At 39.2% G+C, this 20,854-nt stretch overlaps 1 protein-coding gene across 1 annotated transcript in view; it reads right to left on the bottom strand.

Annotated features, from left to right (window-relative positions):
* Window positions 1-19,611, bottom strand: part of scn8ab (sodium channel, voltage gated, type VIII, alpha subunit b) — a 46,037-nt gene extending 26,426 nt beyond the window's left edge. The window contains exons 1-11 of the mRNA XM_026168104.2: window positions 19,284-19,611; window positions 11,859-11,977; window positions 11,550-11,639; window positions 11,327-11,455; window positions 9,456-9,547; window positions 4,909-5,127; window positions 4,662-4,725; window positions 3,858-3,999; window positions 3,068-3,274; window positions 2,706-2,987; window positions 85-408 (exon numbers count right to left, since the gene is read on the bottom strand). Of these exons, the coding sequence (XP_026023889.1) occupies window positions 85-408; window positions 2,706-2,987; window positions 3,068-3,274; window positions 3,858-3,999; window positions 4,662-4,725; window positions 4,909-5,127; window positions 9,456-9,547; window positions 11,327-11,455; window positions 11,550-11,639; window positions 11,859-11,977; window positions 19,284-19,565 (1,950 nt within the window). The 5' untranslated portion in view covers window positions 19,566-19,611. The remainder of the gene's footprint in view (window positions 1-84; window positions 409-2,705; window positions 2,988-3,067; window positions 3,275-3,857; window positions 4,000-4,661; window positions 4,726-4,908; window positions 5,128-9,455; window positions 9,548-11,326; window positions 11,456-11,549; window positions 11,640-11,858; window positions 11,978-19,283) is intronic.
* Between the last annotated feature and the right edge of the window lie 1,243 nt (window positions 19,612-20,854).

Genomic DNA, 20,854 nt, shown 5'->3' with positions numbered 1-20,854 from the left:
GCCACCAACATCATGCCTAAACTGTATTAGGTGTCCCATGGACGTCCTTACACTGTCATCAGTGGCTGCCTTATCTATTTTCACCTCAGGCAGAAGCCGTCTGCCGGGCCCAGGGCCGATGAGAGACACCACGCCATTGCAGTCCACTGTGCTGTTCCTCTTCCCTCCAGGGTGGGGTGCCAGCGGATGGATGCGTGATGAGCCCTGGCTGTTGCCACTGTAGCTGTTGCGACGGTAAGGTATAAACAGGGATCCTCTACGGTCTTCGCTCTCCTCTACTGTACTGTGCTCGTCGTCTGCAAATTCATTCTCTGAGCCCATGTCCTTGGAACGGCCTTTGAAGCTGAAGATGCTGCTGCGGCTGTTGTGGCGCGACATGAAGGGTGAGCCTGGGATGCTGAGTAGTGACTGAAAGAGGAGAGATAAATGAGGACAGGGAGAATTAAGGAGTTATTTAAAACAGCAGGAGTTAGTTGATGTGTACAGGTGGGGTATATAAAACAAGAATAAATCAGAGGAAGGGAACTAAAAAGAAATGAGAAACAGGCAGTAGGCACAAAATATAACCATAATATATTTAAAACATGTTATATTGCTTTTCAAGAAGAACTGCATTGCTCCAAAAAAATAACATTACAGTGTGTAAAATCTCACCACTCAGTAGCAGGAGATTGATGACTGCGGCACAGTGTAAGTTGTTAAGCTCTGCTGTTTTTGCCGCTGTTAGCTGTCGTTAGCCTCTGTTAGCCACTGTTATTGTAACTTTCCTTGAAGTGGAATCCTTGTTAGATTCAGACACTTATCGAATAAACTAGTAAAACGTGAGAATGTAATTGAATTGTTTATCAATGAGAAAGTGTGATTTTTAGGACCCTTGAGTCTAACATTAGCAGGCATAATGTTAGCTCAGAACTAGCTGCTCTTGTTATTTAGCCATCTCGTCAGCTGTATGGAACTTGGAGGGTTATATGTTTAATCTGCTGACAATAAGAATAAGACGATAACATTTTACCTAGATGCTGGTCCCATTTTTTTCTATTCAGTTCAATTTTATTTATAGTGCACCAAATCACAACGACAGTAGCCTCAAGACGCCTTCTATTGTAAAGTAAACCCTGCATCACATTTCCGCCTCTTTGGTGAAGGGGATCACTTCTCAGATGATAAACATAGAAATGATCCTTCATATCTTGAGGCTGTAGACACATATTAAATTTTTCTGCACCACGCCACATATGTGGCAAATAGGCAAAACAGTGATGTTTATCTCGGTCCATTTTTTTCCTACTAAAAAAATACATTTAAAAAAACGATTATCTGTATCTTAAAAGTCACACTTAAATGACACATTAGATCTTAATAAGTGAAGTATTAATGTTGAAAATCTTCAGCATTACACATTGTGGTGTTCATTGAGAAAAAACTACGTAACAATGTTTAACGAAAGAAAAGCTCACTGCAAGCTTTTGGGTTATTTTGATTATTATTTTGTTCTATCCTGTCTGCAACTGCAATGCAGGGAAAGATAAAGTAATACAAATACGTACAAGCACAAATAAAGTACAGAGGACTGGCCAACAAATGTAGACAAAGTAGTAAGAAACCAAAGTCTCAAAAGGTCCTGCAATGAGTGAAAGAAGAGTAGGAAAACTGCCTGTATGACAACTGAAGTGGCAGGAAGAGTCCCAAGAGGGCTGTGGCTCAAGAGAGGCTGATACAGCTGATACCACAACGAGGTCACTGCTTAAACCACCAAGTGCAGGAAGAAGCTGAATCATCACATCCACCCAAGCTCTGGATGAGCACACATGCTCTTCTTGGATCCCCATACAAATCCTGGCCACTGCAATTCCTTAAATGGCCACAAGAGACTGGCTACAAAAGTAACTCAATCCCCCTATACCCACATGTTAAAATGTCCAACTTTATAGCAAAAATAAATTTTTTTTTACACAACTCACCCATTTTAATTTTAAGGCTTAAAGTTATACATTATTATAGGAATGGCTGTTTTGAATGACAGATAGATTTTACTAGGTGTAAGTGCAAGTAATTGTAGTCAATAAACTTAACATGTGGGGGCTCTGTTGGTGCCTTTTGCATCTGGGTAGCTGTGATTCAAGAGTACGAACAGGTACAGTGACTCATCCAACAGATCCCAGCTCCTTCGGTCTGTATGTTAAAGTGATGTAGCCATGGTTGTGTGTGTGTGTGTGTGTGTGTGTGTGTGTGTGTGTGTGTGTGTGTGTGTGTGTGTGTGTGTGTGTGTGTGTGTGTGGGCTGCTCATCCAGGAAACAATAAAAAGGATTACAAAGTTTAACTGATAAGCAGGTAGTTAACTCGCAAGTTTCCTTCTAAAGATGATATACCATGTTCTAAAAAACAAAAATGTACTGCTCTCCTATCAGTTCAGACACACATGAAGACAGAAAACTAAACAGCAGTAATGTCTGTAGGATTATTGAAGTTGGGCTAACTGTCATATAAAGATTTGCTACCTGGTGGCTAAAAACAGAGCTATGGTTAGAATAATGTTAACACATTAGCACAGTGAAGCTGGAGGATGAGCATTAATGTTTTTACTTCGATTTAGAAGGCCACAACACCACTAGTGACATCACAGCATCCACAGCCATCTTTTATATACAGTCTATGGGGCCATTGCTGAAACTCTCGAGTTTACAGCTTTTCTCGCTAACTTTACCTGGTTCATAATGGACGTCTTCCTTCCCAGTCGACTCCCTGGGAATCGAATGGTGCTTTTCTTGCTGCCATCATCTGACTCGGACTTAACCACCTTCTCACTGTCTCCTTTCTCTTTCTCCTGCTCTTTTTGTCGCCATTTCTTTTTGCGATTGCGACGCTCTTTTGCACTCTTGGAGCTCAGCTTGGACACCTCCGAGGAGCTGCGGGACAAGTGCCCCCCACCTTCATCTTCTAACGCAGCCTCTGACACAGTACCAGCAGATGTCGCCATGGCAGCAGCCTGAGAGAAAAAAAAGACATGATAACCTAAAACTATGAAAAATGCATATTGGTGTATGTATATTAGAGAGTATGACAGACCTGAGTCTCTTCCTGTTGCTTCTTGAGCTGTTCGAGCATGGCTTTGAATTCTGCCTCTTTCTGCTGTGCCTCTTCAATCGTGGCTTGGTTCTGCTCCTCATAGGCCATGGCCACCACAGCCAAGATCAGATTCACCAGGTAGAAGGAGCCCACAAAGATGACCAGCACAAAGAAGATCATGTACGTCTTCCCTGCAGCTCGAAGAGTCTCACAGAAAACACAGACATAGCATAAAAGTGAATGAATCAGTAATTTATCATGCAAGATTAAGACTAAAATGAAACAAGTAATGATAAAATATAACTGAAATCCTCCTTGGTGCACAGTTATTTTAATGTTTATGGATTTTTTCTGCTGGATTTTAGTATGCACTCTATATTGTGTGCTATGTCAGCATTTCTGATGTTTCGACAATCCGAAGACCTTCTCCGGGAAAACGTCCATACTGAAACGATGCCTTATAGTCTGCGCACACATACACGTACACACACTACAACACAAACCTATTTTGCCAAAAAAGGAGAAGCTATTATGCTTGTGATGGTGATGGTCTACAGAAGCAGGAAATATTCCAGCTCACAGTCATGGTAGTGCAGCTACCTTAACAGATTTTGGTGCACATACTGAATTTGCACATGCATTTGTGTCCCTAAAAGCATCAAAAAGTGCTGAATCATTCAGACATCCATGCTAATCTGATGATTCATATATATTTTTTATGATGAAGTGTGCTGCTTGAGGGAGAGGTAGCTACTGGGCACTGAGAGGCTTTAATAAAACAAGTCTTTACCAGCATGTAGAGATTTTCCCAGAAGTCTTGGGTCATGAGACGAAAGAGGGTGAGGAAAGCCCATCCAAAGCTATCAAAGCTGGTATAACCGTAGTTGGGGTTCCTTCCAGCTTTCATACATGTAAAACCCTCTGGACATCGTCTGATAGAGGATAACAGAGCAATACCGAAAACCATCATTTAAAAAGTGAATGAAAAGCACCACTTTGACATCGACACAGGTAAGATAACATGCATCCTTATCTACATCCCTGCCCTGGATGCAACGAGATGAAAAATATCTCGTGTGCTTTTTGATTTTCTTTAATCTACACACCCTGTGAATCCATCAGATCAAAATACGATCAAATATCCCCTGGAGATATGCAAGACAGGGCCGTTGTTACACCTCCAAATACAGCAATAAGCCATATCTAAGCATCAAAAGTTTAACTGGCTGGAGCTCAACAGAATCTTACAGGCATAAAACCACAGCCCAACATATGACAGGTAGCAGTATTTAGGAGGAATTTGGAGCACTAGCACAAACTAGAAGAAAACAAGAATACATTGATGTCACAAGGAGTAACTGCACTGGAAGAAAGCGTCAACAAGGCCTCGTAATGGCTGTGACTGGAGAAATTAGCTGGGTCATCCCAGGAAAAGGATCTGATGCTGAAATACCCCAAACACCGACTGCCCCCCTGTTAAATTTCTGATAATGTTTTAAGATGTGTGGTGGAACAACAGGAATATGGCAGACAGCTCCTGTAAACATAGCATAAATATAATTGTGAGGATTTACTGAGCGAAGTACTGGCTTACCCTGAGTCAGAACTATTTCCACATAGCAGAGCATCAAGCTGACCAGGGAGGAAGTAGAAATTAGCTATTTAAAAAAGAGAGAGAGAGCAGTCACTTGCATTGGCCACTGGGCAAAGAGTCTGTGTTACCCGAGTGAGTCAGCGTTTCTGTTAATATTTCATCCCTCAGACATCATGACTAAGTCAAAGAATCTCTAATGCTGCATACGCGTCCCAAAGTTTAATCAAGTTTTAAAGTCAACACTTACAGGTGTTCATGATGTATTCACCCCAGTCAAAAGCCCGGCTGCCATTCGGGTACAGAGCCGTCATGTTGATCGGCCAGATCACGCATTTATTCCGCAGGTTCCCCATGAACAGCTGCAGTCCAATCAGAGCGAAGACACTGAGACAGAAGACGGTCAGGATCATCACGTCCGACAGCTTCTTCACAGACTGGATTAGAGCGCCCACAATGGTCTTCAGGCCTGTCGATTAACATATGAATAACACACACACACACAAATGTGCACAAATTCACACACATGGAAACAGGCACAACTCACACACACATGCACACCGAGATACACATTCAAATACACACACACATAGACACATACACAAAATAAGACACAAATAAAATGTTTTCGCACTAGATGTGTTGGGTTCAGTGTTATAGCTGCACTTCTAAGCTGACTCGAATCATGCATGAAAAGGGTAAATTAGGTAATGTATAAACTAATTCTGTCTTTAACCCTGTGCTGTGCAGATTCTTATATAAAGCTAAACTTGGCAGGCATCGGAGTGATTTCTTAAGAATCTGCACCCGGCTCTGCCAAGTCTCAATACCAGAAATTGACATTCAGAGTGTGTTGTGCAGTCCCTTACAGAATAAAACCAGTGCATAGGCATTGCTTTTCATTGTCATTTCTGCCTCGATGCAAGTGTAAGCCCAAACTCTGATTAATTATTCAGCACTAGCTACTGTATGCTGTGTGTTTGTAATTGAACTATCACTTAACTACGTTTTAACCAAAGTTAATTTTATTTTATTATTTAGTAGAATAAAGTGGCGCATTTTCAAAATAATATGCAATTAAATTCCTTCATTTTTTTTGTTAAAGCCCTAATTCATCCTTAACAGAAAACCAGTCAGTTTGTGAGATATTTCATCCAGAATCTGTAATAGTCTGCTATCCAAATGTAACGCTAAGTTATTTAAGGACTAGTTTATGTCAATGGATGAATTTACTGACTGACGCGCAGAAGAAATAGTTCTTTATGGAGCCCAGATGGTGTGAATGATGAGACCAAAAACTGCAATGTCTTGTACCAAAAATATATAAACAGGTACAGGTAGTCCCATAAAGTAACAAAAAAGTGTAGACAGCCATTGTTTGCAGATACATTTATGCACCTTAGACGTAGAAGAACATGCTGTCCTGCTTCTCCACGTCTCCCCTGCCTACATACTAATTTTCTGCCTGTTGACTTCCAGCGTTCCTTGTATTAATTTAGATTAAGACTGCAGGCTGCTCAGCTGACCTAATATAATGAGTGTTTATATTAAGAGAAAATCTAACATTTATGCAGGTTTTTGCATTTTGAATATTTAGTCATTGATAAGCTTAGCTTTGGCCACTGTATCACCTCTGGCCTGTTCTAGTTAAAGTTTACCGTACCAATACTGAAGTGTACAGCACTGATTTTTCTGTCATAGACTATTAAAAAGAAATCACACTCAATTTCTACAGAGAGCATATGGCACTACGACGAATACTACCACTGTAGGGGATGTTTCCATTAGAAAGGCACACTTTTGTATTTATATTTATATAAAAAGAAGCTGAACAATTTTAATTCTGATGTTATGCATATAATAAAAATCATCTGGTCCTTAGCTATTCTCCAAATTAAAACTTCAGATGGATGAACAACTGACATGACATATTATACTGTGTCATCATTTTTTAACATAAATAAATGCAGAAGCAGTGTGTGAAAAACAGCCAGGTGCTGATTATCAAATGCACCACCTCTATAAAAGCAGATGTTTTGGAATTACGGTATTCTGAAGAATTGAATGCAATGTTCAGAGAAACTGCAAATAACCCAAGAGCTACATTTCAAACTACAGATCTCAGTTAGCATGTAAAATGTTAAGTTCATATTGGTATAGTCAGAAAAACACTGAACAAGTATGTTTAGGAGGAAAGCCAAGAGAAAGCTTCCTCTCTAAAAAGAACATGACAACACAACTTAGGTTCACCAATTTCCATCTGAAGAAACTACAAGATGTCTGGAACAATGAGACCAAGGTGGAGATGTTTGGTCATAATGCACAGCATCACACTGGGTGAAACCCAAACAGCATATCACAACAAACACCTCACACCAACTGTGAAGCACGGTGGTGGAGGGGTGATGATTTGGGCTGGTTTTGCAGCAGCACAAGCAAAGCGTAAACTCTTCTGTGTACCAAAATATTCTCAAACGTGAGGCCATTTCTATAGCTATGGCTTGGCTGACATTGAGTCACTGAACAGGACAATGATAAAAAAAAATGTGGACAAACAAATATCAGTGAACTTTAAGGAACTGAAGCAACGCTGTAAAGAAGGGCGGTCCAAGAGTGGTTTCATCACAACAATGTAAGAGACTGATAATGTCAAACAGGAAATGATGACGTCAAGTTATTGTTGCTCAAAGTGGTTCTATAAGCTGATGAATCATAAGATATATTGTTGACACACTGCTTCTGCACTTTGTCTTAGTTTTTTGTTAAATAAAGAATGGACAAAATGTCACGTGTTGTTGTTGATTTTAGGTTGTATTTAAATCATTTTAAGATCTGAAGAGTACCCTAACCCTTTTTCTTATGTCCCAATATGTAAAACCTTAGACTTGAAACTTGGTTTACTTTCTTTTTTAAAAAACATAACAACTGTACACAATGTACACAGTGAGAGCTAAAGAAATACGAAGCTGATTTATCGGAACTGTACAACTGTGTAACTTAGGATCCATGTGAAAAAGACCTAATTTCCTTTAAATCTGTGTGTTCATCTATGGGAACATCCCTGAGTAGCTTTCTTTTATAATTACACTGCATCCAACAAATGAACTGCACACAACAGCACAACAAACAGATAACAGTGGACATAATCAGGCTCAATCGAGGAAGCAGGAAGTGAAGAGGAGAAAGAGAGGACAGGTGAGGAAGAGTACGTGCCTGTAGGTAGGGGGTAAGGGGGCAATGAGAGGTGTCATGCAGGTCATTTAAACGCTAAGGCTGAAGGAAGTGACTATGTCAGCATCACTCGTCTAAAACGTGGTGATGACCTTGCATTAACCGAAGAACCATTTCCATCCCGGGCATCTGTTTTTCTCTCTCATGGTGTTGAAACTTCAAGCTGGTTTTACCACACTAAGTGTTGTACGCTTGGAATTAACATTATTGTACCCTGTCTGTGTATGCTGTATGTGTGAAGCATGTAATGTGCTGCGATGGTGCTTACAGAGTTGTCATAAAAATACAACGGGTGAATGTGATGTATATAAAAATACAGAAATGAGACCTATTGTTTGTTGCCAACATAAAAAGAAAATTAGAGCATATGAAATATTTAGATTACAGTAGTACACTACACTCATGTACAGTTTTTCAAGGTACTTGGAAGGTTACCTTGGAATACTTGTAACAACTCTGTGGATTTAGGCTGTCTCGCTAACTTATGTCAATTTGGAAATCAGGACTTAAGTTTCTTATCACACCAAAGAATAGGAAATGAGTGCAAAGAAATGTAACACATTATAATATTTCTTTATATTTTCTCTTTCACTCCCAGGATGGATAAAGATCTTCAAAAGAGAAAAAAAAAGTTTATTTACATCCTGATTAAAATAAAATAAAATAAAATAAAATAAAATGAAATAAAATAAAATAAAATAAAATAAAAAGAATAGCCTCTTAAAGCCAAACGTGTAATAGCATGTACTTCAAAGCTTCATGCAGTTGTCAGATTAGGCTTGGCAGTCTTAGGGAATGAAATAGTGTTAAAAACAAATCCCTGCAGTGATAATTTGGATCAAAGAACGTAGTAAAACTGAACACAGTTGATCTGACAGTTGGTGAAAAAATTCACAATAATTAGTTTGTTCATTTAATCACTTTTAACAACATGCAGAATGGCTTTTAGAGTAAACTTTTCCCTTTAATTTATGCCAGCTCTGGACATTTCTAATTTAATGTGAGGTGCAAGTAGACTGCTAAGCCTATCAAAAATGTATTGCTACCATTTTTGATTATAATAAAAAATAAAAAGTTAAACAACAAAGGAAATAATTCAAAATCAATACCTTCTTTAAAAGTAAAAGAAAGACTAAAATGAAAGAATCAAATAGAGCTAAGAGGTAATGTAAGCTCAGCCTTAGTGTTTAAATGGGAGTCTCACCTGGAATGACAGAAATAGTTTTCAGTGCTCGGAGAACCCTGAACGTTCTCAGCGCCGAGACATTCCCAAGGTCCACAAACTCTGTTATATATCTGTAACAAGGTAGGATGACACACAGAACAGAGCCCCATGACACACAACACACACACACGATAACTACACGCACGTATGCGCAAGAACACGACACCAGCACCACCATCGAAGACCAGGAGGGACACCACGGTGAGAGCAAGAACACCTGTTCAACCAGTGGGAAGAGAACGCAGAGAGAAGAGGAGAGGAGAGGGAGTGGAACAAAACCACACCTAACATCAACCCCGTGGCTCGCCCACCCGCAAACACAAACACCTGGACTCTCTTACCTGGGATAACTGAAATTGTTTTCAAAGCCCTCAGAACCCTGAACGTACGCAGAGCTGACACATTGCCTAGGTTTACAAACTCTGTTATATACCTGCAAGGTGGATCAGATACAGTTACTCAGCAGCCATGCTGACCAGGGGAAAGAAAGAAAGAGGTTAATACAGACTATGTGAATAAGCATCATCAGCAACTGTGATGGAGTGATGTGGATTAGTCATTGTGTTGAAGTGTTTCATTTTAAAAATATCAACACAAATCACACCCAAAAATGCAAAATGCAACAGAAAAATATAAAATCCATGATTTATTTATCCAAATAATTAACTGGTAAGGAAAATTTGCTTGGTATAAACTGGATGTATGCAAATCAAGAAAATTTTGTTTTACCTTGTACTGTAAAATTTATATGTAATTAAATTACACTAAAGCGTTTTTGGGCATGAATATTATTTTGAGTGCATTACAATCAACTTTACTTACAACTTACAATCACTTTAACTGTGAATAAAGCGATAAATGGTTTCATTCTCTCAAATTAACTAACCCCTGTTGCCTTCACACATGCACGACTTGGCAAACAGGAAAAAGGAAAGAAATTCATAATCTATACCCAGGCAAGAGCAAACTGGCAATGAAAAAAGTGTTGATAAGAAACATGCCAGTGTGTAGAATCACAAATAAAACCCCAGTTTAACAATGTTCAAATCATTCTGAGCTTATATGAGTATTTAACATAAAATGTGCGTACTGTACTTTGTTACTATGACTGATAAATTGCACAAAAGTGTCAGATTAAAACTCATATAAGCAAACTGATGTTTGATTTTTTTTTTTTAATTTGCCAGGGGGGTTAAAAGCATCCCAGGTAGGTGGGGTCTTTCAGACGTCACAGTGAGGGGAGCTTTAAGAATTTTTGAACCCTAAATTGAGAAGTGTATGGTATAATTTAGAGTTTCTATGCGAGGGACGAGGCTGAAAACCAGTACTGAATGGCCCCAAGCTTCTTGCCAGCAGGTGGGAATGCATCAAGATCAGACTAATAATTCTGCAGTGGAAATCATTAAATGGGCTCAGGAGCACTTCTGAAAACCTTAACAAAACCTAAAATTTATCAGTGCATAAACAAATGCATTTTAATACCATATTATCAACAGCAAAATGCATCCAGAAACTCCCTGAGCTCATTTAAGATGGGCCAGAACAAAATAGCTCAGAAACTAAAGAAGTATGACGGCTGAATAGAAAATGATCAAATAAGGAGCTTATTTCTAAAATGAATGCAGGTACTGTGCTATGAAGTATGAGTACAATATGCCAGAAACTTTCATATGGTAAACATGTTAATGTTTCAACTTTTTAGAAAAGTATTGCTGGCATCAGCAGTTAAATTTAAGTTTAGGACCTTTCCCATACCACTTTAAATACGTTATTATGTTAGCTCAGGAAAAAGAGAATAAGATAAAACTAAAGAAAACTAAGGAAAAGAGACTGTCCTTATGTGTTTATTATCAATACGTATGGCAGACTGAAAACTTTTAGGACCCATCCCAACTGAAGTTAAGTCAATTCAATCATTTTAAACGCCTTATAACAGAAAATTTGTTTTTAAGAAGTTTCGAGACTTTTGAAGGATGCACAAACACCCTGATCTGATTCCAATCTTTCAACTTCTCAAAGTCGCAGTTGTTGGCTGTTCTATGATCAATAAAATATAAACTTTAAATACAAATATAATCTGAGTCAAGATTGCAAAAGAAGACTCAGACAGTGCATATTTATCTGTGCCGTTTTCAAGCTGCGAGTTTTATCTTTCATATGGGAGAAGTCGTATTTTTGTTGATTACAAATCAATGTGTTCTGAAGTACTTACGCCATTGAAATGACCATGAAGTCCAGCCAGTTCCAAGGGTCTCTGAGAAAGGTGAACCCGTCGATGGCAAAACCTCGGGCAACAATTTTTGTGAGTGACTCAAACGTATAGATACCTGTAAAGGTATACCTTTCAAGGACAAAAAAAAGAAGAGGACAAAAAAGGTGAGGAGAACATCAAATGAGGATATGACTGCTGAGGAGAAGTATGGAGGTGGACTTACTCTACTTGCTTGGACCACTCCGGGGGATCGCTGAATGTCATGAATATGCAGTTGGTCAAAATCGTACACATGATGATCATGCTGAATAGCGTGAGAACACAGTTAAGGAAAGACTGAACAGTTGCGTCCATAATAACTGAAATATGGCTTTAACATTAAAGACAAACTTAAAGAAGAGCAGTCAGCAGGGACATTTAGTCCTTATAGTTCATTAAAATAACTTACAATGAGCTGGCCACTTCAACAGCAAACAGAAAAAATGTTTTCATTCACTATAAGGCAAACAAATCAAATAACTTGAAAGGATATGAATGTATCAAAATTTTAATAGCTATTCGCCTAAATAGATTAAAAGGACTTATGATGTACAAGGAGGGCGTGGCACTGAAGCGGAAGAGTGTTTTCCCCTTGTTTAAGACTATAAACGTCTGAAAAAGAGAGAGAGACAGAGATAGTGAGACAGACAAACCCTACAAACACTTCTATGTCAAATATTCAGTAAACAGTCTGAAGACCTTCATATTATCTTATTGAAAGTATGATGATAGAGCTTACTGAGCTGACCTCTGAATACACTGGTTTCTTCTGTATCTACAAGGCTGATTGTAATACTGGAGTTTATACTGTGCTTCCTGCTTATTGGTTTGTGACTATACGTATTTGGAAATAATTACCCTGCAATGATCTAAGTATACAGGTTAAAAACGGTAATAAAGAGATAAAGGTACATAGAAAGCAGCAGTAAGAGTCTCTACTGACATGGGTGATCATTCACCCAGGAATCAGGGTTACAGTTCTGTCCTTCTTACATCAGACTGGGACTTTGCCCTGGCCAGCTTTCCCCCTGATAAAAGCTTTGAGCAGCTTCAGGATCAGCAGACAGGCACATGGGAAACTCTCCTTTTCGTGGCCAAATGTCTCTCTTCATCCCAAGTTTAAAGCTCTTACTGGAAGGAGATGGCAAATGCTGTCATCGATCAGGGCAGATCTGCTGACTCTAGGCTCTCAACGACTGCTCCGGTCCCCACCCATAAACAGCACCGGGCCAAGTGGGGCTGGGCACTGGGGTGAGACAGCATTGTGTGTTTGTTTGTGGACGTTTGTGGATGTTTGAGCCCAGTGTTGGACAAAACTATGGGAGGTGACAGTAAGAGGGATTATTTGCAAACAAACACAGGGATACTGTGCATTCATAGCTGCAGCTGCTGCAAGCACTTGTTCTTTTTTTCTGTATCTACATGCAATACAGTTTAGAGATGGTTCACTGACAATTTATAAATGTGTTGTTTGGATGTAAATGTAAGTGAGTTATGAATGTGGACGCTGCCTGGATATTTGTCTTTGTTCACAACAGCCTCTTCTGCGTCTTTATGACATCACTGACAATATCAGCTGCCACTATATGGAGAAAACTGATCATGTTCTTTGTTATGCCCTCACTGAAGAACAGCAATTCTATCCTCTTAGTTCAAAAGCTAATCATTTATATCGCAGTGAGCTTGCATTCATAAAATGTTATGGATGGATATCAATTATCAGTTAGCTCAGTTCATTGAGCTAATCGATATGGAAATAATAATAGTAACAGTAATGATAAGAAGAAGAAGACGAAAAGGACGAGGAATCCTTGTACTTCTGTAGTGATAACCCATATGATAGATGCATTTGGTCTTTAGTAACCACATCACTAATACACACACCGTGAGTTTGGGATATCCACCAGGGGAAAAGAAACGAGGAGGCGACTCAAAGTGTCCTGAATCAAGTGGTGTCCAGAAAACTAATTAAATCAAAAATAGTTCCCTTAGTCTGGCTAAAGACAAAATGTATCCTCTAGATCAGACAACTCCTTACTCTTCCCCTCCTTTTCCCTTCCCTGCTGCTTTTTGTCCATAGATCATAACCACTACTCAAAATATCCTCTTACTTTCTTTTTTTTTTTTTTGAAAAATAAAAAGGATTATCTACTTAATGACCACAGAAAAAAGAGGAAATCACAGACTTGTCCAAGTCTTGTCCAAAGGGTAAATCTCTCCCAGAGGTCAAGTGAAGGTTTTCGCTCACCAATACAGCATTGGGATGGAAGAACAGGAATATCTCATTAGCAGCATATGCCCACTGTGCAAGACTATGATAGGCTAATCAATGTCAAGGATATTGCGATAGATAAGTCATATGGGTTTACTGATGCTTTTAAAAACCTGAGTCATCATAAAACCTGAGTCTCTATTGTATAGTAATCCATATTGTAGTATGGTATATCTTTACCCATCCCGTTTGCTAAGAATACAGGGTGGAAAGGTGCTGCAATTTATTGAAGCATGAACAAGCAAACATCGAAATATAGTCTATAAGGCAAAAACAGAGCTTGTACAATTTGCCAAGCCTTTTTTGTAATTTAAGCAGTCTTCAGGAATAGTTCTCCAGGCTTCCTCGAGGACATTCAATGCTCGTCTGTGGATGTTGACTGTCTTATTATGTTCTTTGTCAAGATGATCCCACACTCCTTCGGTAATTTTGAGGTCCGAGCTCTGGGGAGGTCAATCCATGAGTGATAGTTTTCTACTGTGTGTGTCTCATTATCTATTCATGTTTTTAATGCACTAGCAGTGTGTCTGTGATTATTTTCAAAGGACTGGACTGAAAATGACAGAAAAGGCAGATGGTATCCACAAAAAAAACCAAAACTACAAGAACGTCTGGCTCCTTAGCAGCACAGAAAAGAGGAGTGGATCAAGATTTTTTCACAGTACTCCAGGTCACCCTCTGCTGCATTGGGAATGCAGAAACTTCCGTAGACTCAATTGTAAAGGCTTTCTAACTACTTTATGAATTGTCTCAGCCTGGAGACAGACGCAAACTTGGCATGATTACTACAAGGTTCGCAAATGTCAGGCAGTTTCCTTAATTGATCATATAATCAATGAATCGCTGAACCTTATATATAGTGAATGAATGAATTCTTTTAGTAAACGTGTCATTTTTACAGGCTATTTTTGCACATCCTAAGTCATATTCTTAAAAAAAAAAAAGTCGAACTAACGTATGAGTAAAAACATATGAGTAAAAAAAAAGGACAGTCCAACTTTTGTTCCTGATCCCAAAAATGGGAGCAAATCTTTGTGGTCAGATATAAATTATAAGAGTATTTTGTAAACTGGAATTCACTTTTCACAGTTTTTAAAGAATAAAACTAGATGGAAGGACCTGCACAAGAAAACAGGCACACACGTGAAGCATGCCATCGTTAGCAGCCACCATCCTGAGTCCAACCAATGAAATCAGCAGCTGAGTGAATGTGTGAAGGATAACTTTGACTGTTTAAATTCTTCAAAGCGCCTAACTGACAGAACAATTTTCCCTGGTTTAATTAATTTCTTGAACAAACTCTGTAAAGTAGGATCACAGACAGTGAATCAGTTCATCAATATGAAATTAAGGTTTTAGCCTTCACAAAGCATTCCAGCGGGATGAAAATATTTAACATGTAGTGAACGAGTGGTTCAATTGCATCTCTTCAAATGGATAAACATACAATCAAATAGAGTGGCTATAGTAGATAAGTACCAAACAAATGACTGTGCGGCACATAATGATTACTGCAGTCATTCACACAAAGTGCATGAAGGTACAGTGCATACGCTTATCACAATAGCACTGATCTATATTGCTATAAACAAATGAATATGCACACCTTTAAATGCACGACTCAGCAGGTCGGGCTTCATTCTACCAAGCCACCTTTGCTGCAAAGCTGTGGAAATGATAATAACTCTCAACAAAGCACATGCAAGAATCAGGAGACAGAATGCAGCTACAATGGCAGTCTACTTGCAGATGTGCTTGTGTTTGCATGGAGCGGACACATGGAGGTACGGGACACAAGCAAAGAGAGCCAAAGAGAGACAGATAAGAGGATGGAGGGGGAGTGATGCAGAACAGAAAGCCAAAGAGCTGCAGAGATGAGAGAGCCAAACCTGAGATGGATGGGTAGATGGAGGGAGGAGGAGGAGTAGGAGGAATTGGTAGGCATGCAGCAGAGAGAGAAACTTAGAGATGAGAAGAGGACGAAAGAGAAACAAAGAAAGCTCAATGAAATCTTAAAGGGGAGATTATAGTAAGTCGCAGGGAAGAGGTGGTTTATTTCTCTTAATTACTTCTTTATGAAACTGACAACAATTAAGTCTTTGTGATCAGCACATGTATTAGAAGATGGACATAAAAAATGTATAAAGCAGATCAAACAAAAATGCACAAACGATTACATTAGAATCATTTATAACCCAAACCAGACAAACATGCAGTTTTTTACCCTTTTAAGATGCTGACCAAACAATAAAGTGGCAAAGTAGATATTATTTCTGTCGTGATCTGGTACACTTTTGCAAGCGAGAACGGTCAAAAACCCAATCTGTAAAGTGTACCTGGTATGGACAAAGTCAATCTAGAATAAATTTATGGAAAAGTAAAAGTATTGTTAGACTTGACAAAGTATTATTTCCATAGCACTTCCTTTATGGCAAACCAGCATCACGAGACATGTTAATTAATTACTAAGTGTCAGCAAATATAGCTCATTCGCTGCCGTCGAAACTCAGTGGACAGACGGTCGCATCTAAATATGAATGACTCAAAGCTAATTCACCTGTATCAGAAAAACTGCGTCATCCCACTTCCTTACCCATATGCTGTGCTGCAAACAAAAACCAAACACTTTCCACCCCTTACCCTACCTTCCCTCTTAATACCAACCTGGCTAGCAGTGAAAGCACATTCAACCCCCCTCCCCTCCCTCTATCCGTTCCTCACTCAGCTCAGAACAGGAGGATGCTGTGTCATCAGAGACTGAGGACTCAGACAGAGCACTAAAGCCTGGGCTTCATTCTAATTTACTACAACGCGAAAGAAAAGAACATGCTAGAGAGGAGGCAGCGGAAAGGAGAGGAGAAAGGGGAGTAAAGGAGATAGACAAACACACTGACAGAGATGATGGGATAGGGACATAATGTAATGGTGTGTGCAGTGCTACATGCTGAGCTTCAGAAGCAACCGCTCTTTTCGCTGTGAGCTCCCCTTGTGCACCCACTAGCAGTTGCTGCCCTGCACAAGCCTGTGCAGACTGGTAGACTGGGTGCTGCTAGAATACGACAGTTACAGAAATGCCACATACAGAAAGCACATCAAGCTTTCAAACTAACAAAACCAGAGCTTCTTTTTCTCCACACAGTACCACTTTAACACTGCATTAAAGTGCTGTGATCAGGTTTCCTGCAGCTGCAGCTGATGGTAACACACACGCAAACACACATGAACGCGCTCAGACACACTCATTGACACACAGCGCAGCGGTGAGCGATGGTGGGTTGAGCAGAGGAGACGAGCAGCCCGAAAAGGTGATTGCAGAAACAGGGGGGGGGGGGGGAGTAAGAGGAACTAACTAACTAGAGTAAATTCCATGGTTATGATCAAAGTTAAATACATGAGTGGATTAGGCAGTTCACTGGTACGAAAGATGGTATGATGTTGCTAATTCACCACATAATTAGCTGCGATAAGGGAAGCAAATCATGACTGAGCAGAATAAAGAGAAATCAAAACCTGTATTGATATGTTCAGAAACACATACTGTATGCAGGAATCAGTGAAGCCAAAGATGGATGGAAGTGTAAAAGTTTAGCACCCATACCTTATTTACCTAATTTAGTGTAAATGTGTTCTTCAGCCATGCAGCATAGTCACAGCTGCACCAACAGAGCTGCTCAGAGGATTAAAAAACAAACAAACTAAGGACTGTGGCTGTAAGTCGCCAGTGAGGCATTTTTATATTTCTGAGTGATCTTATTTAGCTTATGCATGTTGACACAGCACATAAGTGTACCTGCAGCAATTATACGGTATTATATTAACTTTTGTACCAACAGAAGAAATATAAGTCTAAAAGACCTCTCGCATGATATTCTGGTCAAAGACCATGTGGAAATACTATGCTATGCTACTTCGTTTGAAGCAGAACCCTGTATACTGATAATGTAGATGTTATCATGTCATCATAACCATTTTAAAGAATACTTCCGCCATGTACCGCAAATCATCTGGACAGTAAGAGCATATAAATACACAGGGGGTTGATTATCATTACACTACTGTTTAAAAGAAAACTCTGCAGGAAGATTTAGATCAATCTGAAAAATTATTCTTGGCCTTTGTAAACATGAAGCAATTATTTTAAGAAAATAGCAAATGAAATATATAAAGACAAATGTTTATTTATTCAAATAATAAATCATTATCAGAAAACATAACAGCTAACGAACAGCTTAACATAAACTGAATCAAGTAAATTTCATTTGACCAGATTTCATTAAATTTAATGTTTCATGTAACAAAATGACATTTTTACACTTTTTTTTTTTTTAAGAATGCTGAATATTCCAACTGAATATCCCTGATTCAGTAGTGTGTGTATATATATATATATATATATATACATATATATATATATATATATATACACACTACTGAATCAGGGCTTTGGCTCAATAGATAAGAAAAGGCACATGTACTTAATAGTTCCATCCAGGCTACGAGGAAGTGCTTCTCGTTGAGATCACGAGTCTTGCTGACTGGGCTTCTGGCGTCTACAGAGCCCACAGATTCTCTTACACATTATCCCTGCTACCACACTGGAGACTGGCTACTCCCCACCTATACACAGCTGAAAGTACTATTGCACACTCCAGCCTTTTTCTCTCCACTCCCTGTCCTCTTCTGCCATCTTCTGCCTTCCACTACTCATTCCTCTTTTCCTAGTATGGAGTGACAGGAATCTCAGCGCCGTGGGTCTCATTAATAAGAAATACATGATTTGGGGGGGAAATATGAGTTTGGAGTTTGGTACAAACGCTGCGTAACAATGATTTTGAGAGAACACTGAGAAAACCTTTGATTTTTTCTGGTTTATCTATTTTAAAATTAAAGAAATGTACTGTTTAACACTAAAACTCAAAAAAGAAATCACACACATATGCTGCGCTGATAAACACAATCCAGTTAGATCGTTTTTTCTCCTCCGCCATCCTGACAGAGCACTTGTTATGTGGGAGTTTGCTTTGTCGTAACAGAATTCAGTTCACAATAGCACTGAAACATGAAGGCAAATTTGTCGTCCCCTCCAGCTGTTACATCATCTTTATTATGCATTAACACATATTATTAATCAACCCTGCAGAAACCCGAGACTAACCGCTGCCCAAGAACTGCATTCCACAGCAGCCCTGCAGTGTTGCACGAGCCAAATGTCCTTCTTCCTCAGCTTTGCTTTCATTGTACAAGTGTAGTAAAAAAAAACATATATGTAAACTCACAGATATTTTATATTATCAAAGCACACTCTAATGACTGCCTCGAAGCCCCAGTACCATGACTAAAAAATAGTTTTGAAAAGCACTTGATTGCCTCAAGGTCATCTTTGTTATCTCTAGCTCTGTGGTAACAATAATTTGATTTTTCTGCTTGAAGTGATATGAGATCTAAATTTGTTGTTCATTTCAAATCACCTAATGTGTTAAGTTTACAGTGATGGCAGTTGCCCATCAGGGGGTTCAGGACAATGGTTTAATACTATTCAGAGAATTCAAGAGAGTTGGAATCCTTAAACTTGATTTAATATATGTAGTGTTTGTCTGGTAAGAAGAGGACATTTGTTTAGTGGAGTAAGGCTGTATAACAACTTACTTTCTGATTCAGGTAGAACGGGTCCAAATCCTCCAGTGGTGTGGCCACCATTCCATCAGGGATATCGCCGTAGATGAACGGCAGGCTCTTCCCAGCCTCCAGGTCACTGTTGGGCTTGGGCTCATTTTCGTCGGATGTGTCGCGGTGACTGCTGTCTGATCTTGGCTTGGGCGGCTTCTTGTTCTTCTCTTCTTTGATGCGTTTCTCGATATTAGCGAGTGACTCCGGGGTGAATTTCTTGAAGCTGTCAGGTCCTGGGGGTGCAAGAAGGGGTGCGGCCATGTTTTCATCCTGCAGCTATTTCCTCTTTATTTGTTTTCCATCCCAGACATCCAGCTCTGATAGGAAGACAACGATAAAGGGTGGAAGAGTGAGAACAGATACTCAACAAAGAGAAAAAGAGGGTTAAAAGACATAAAAAGTGCAAGCATCTAACCATCAGCCTTAATGACTGAGGCACACAGACAGCATTGAATTCCCTTTTGTTCTCACCTCTGTGACCCCAACTTTACATAACAAGGAGACGTGTCAAGTTTTCTCTTCTTGAGTTTATGCACTGTACGTCTGATAGCCTCTCCTTCAAAATATATCTGACATTAAATTCTGCATTTACTTTACATTTTATTTGCAGCTACACAGCGCCTAAAGTAGTGAAGAATAAAATGAAAAACCATAATGTGAAAGTGGTAGCTCTCACTAGAAGAGATATCCAACTCTGCAGCAGCGTATGTGCAGCTTTCAGCTATGGAAATGATAAACCCAGATATGGAAAAACTAAGCTATGGTGGAGTTCAAACAGCTCTTGCTGCTAGTAGAAATGTTAAGTGCACACAGGCAAATTCAGCCCTCTTCAGTGCAAAACAAACACACAAGCCAGAAAGCACCAGACATTTCTCATTTCAGTAAAGTCAGACATGAGAACACTGTCACCAAAAGAACTTAATAAACTTAATGCGAGTCAGGGTGGGGTTTCATCCATGATGATAATGTAAATATTCACTGTGCATGATGAGCTGGCTTTAAAATACATTTAGCTTGCCCATAAATCACAGTTTTTATGATTCAGTGTGACAAATTCATCCACCTGACCCCTACTGTGATACACTTTACAAATGCCACATTCCTGGTATCCGACATCCTGTAACAACAGTTAAATGATTGATTAACTTTATTAATTACTGATTTATAATCGTTTAACATTCTTAGGCACAGAACCGTTTCACACAGTAATGCATAAATGATTTTATGAATTGGTCACTGTTATTTAGCCTCTCATACTCTGACTCATTGCTTAAAAGTAAGGTTATAATACTGTCTTCATGCACCCTGAATAGATAGATTTCAGTCCCCAGATGGCTGTGCATGCTCTATAATACACTTTATTAAACAGTCAAGTCAAAAATTCAAACATGAGTGTGTGCAAAACATTTAGGGGAACAATGGCAAGGTTACAGACCTGGGTATAAATCAAAAACGAACTCAAAAGCAATCCACAGGCAGAGAGAGATCCGGCAACCCGGTATCTGAGTATATGTTGGAAAAAAAGAAGGGGAACGAAGTCCGATTTAAGT

This window comes from Astatotilapia calliptera, chromosome 5, assembly GCF_964374335.1.
Source record: "Astatotilapia calliptera chromosome 5, fAstCal68.1, whole genome shotgun sequence".
NCBI classification, from domain to species: domain Eukaryota; kingdom Metazoa; phylum Chordata; class Actinopteri; order Cichliformes; family Cichlidae; genus Astatotilapia; species Astatotilapia calliptera.
This window is presented reverse-complemented; position numbering and strand designations above follow the sequence as displayed.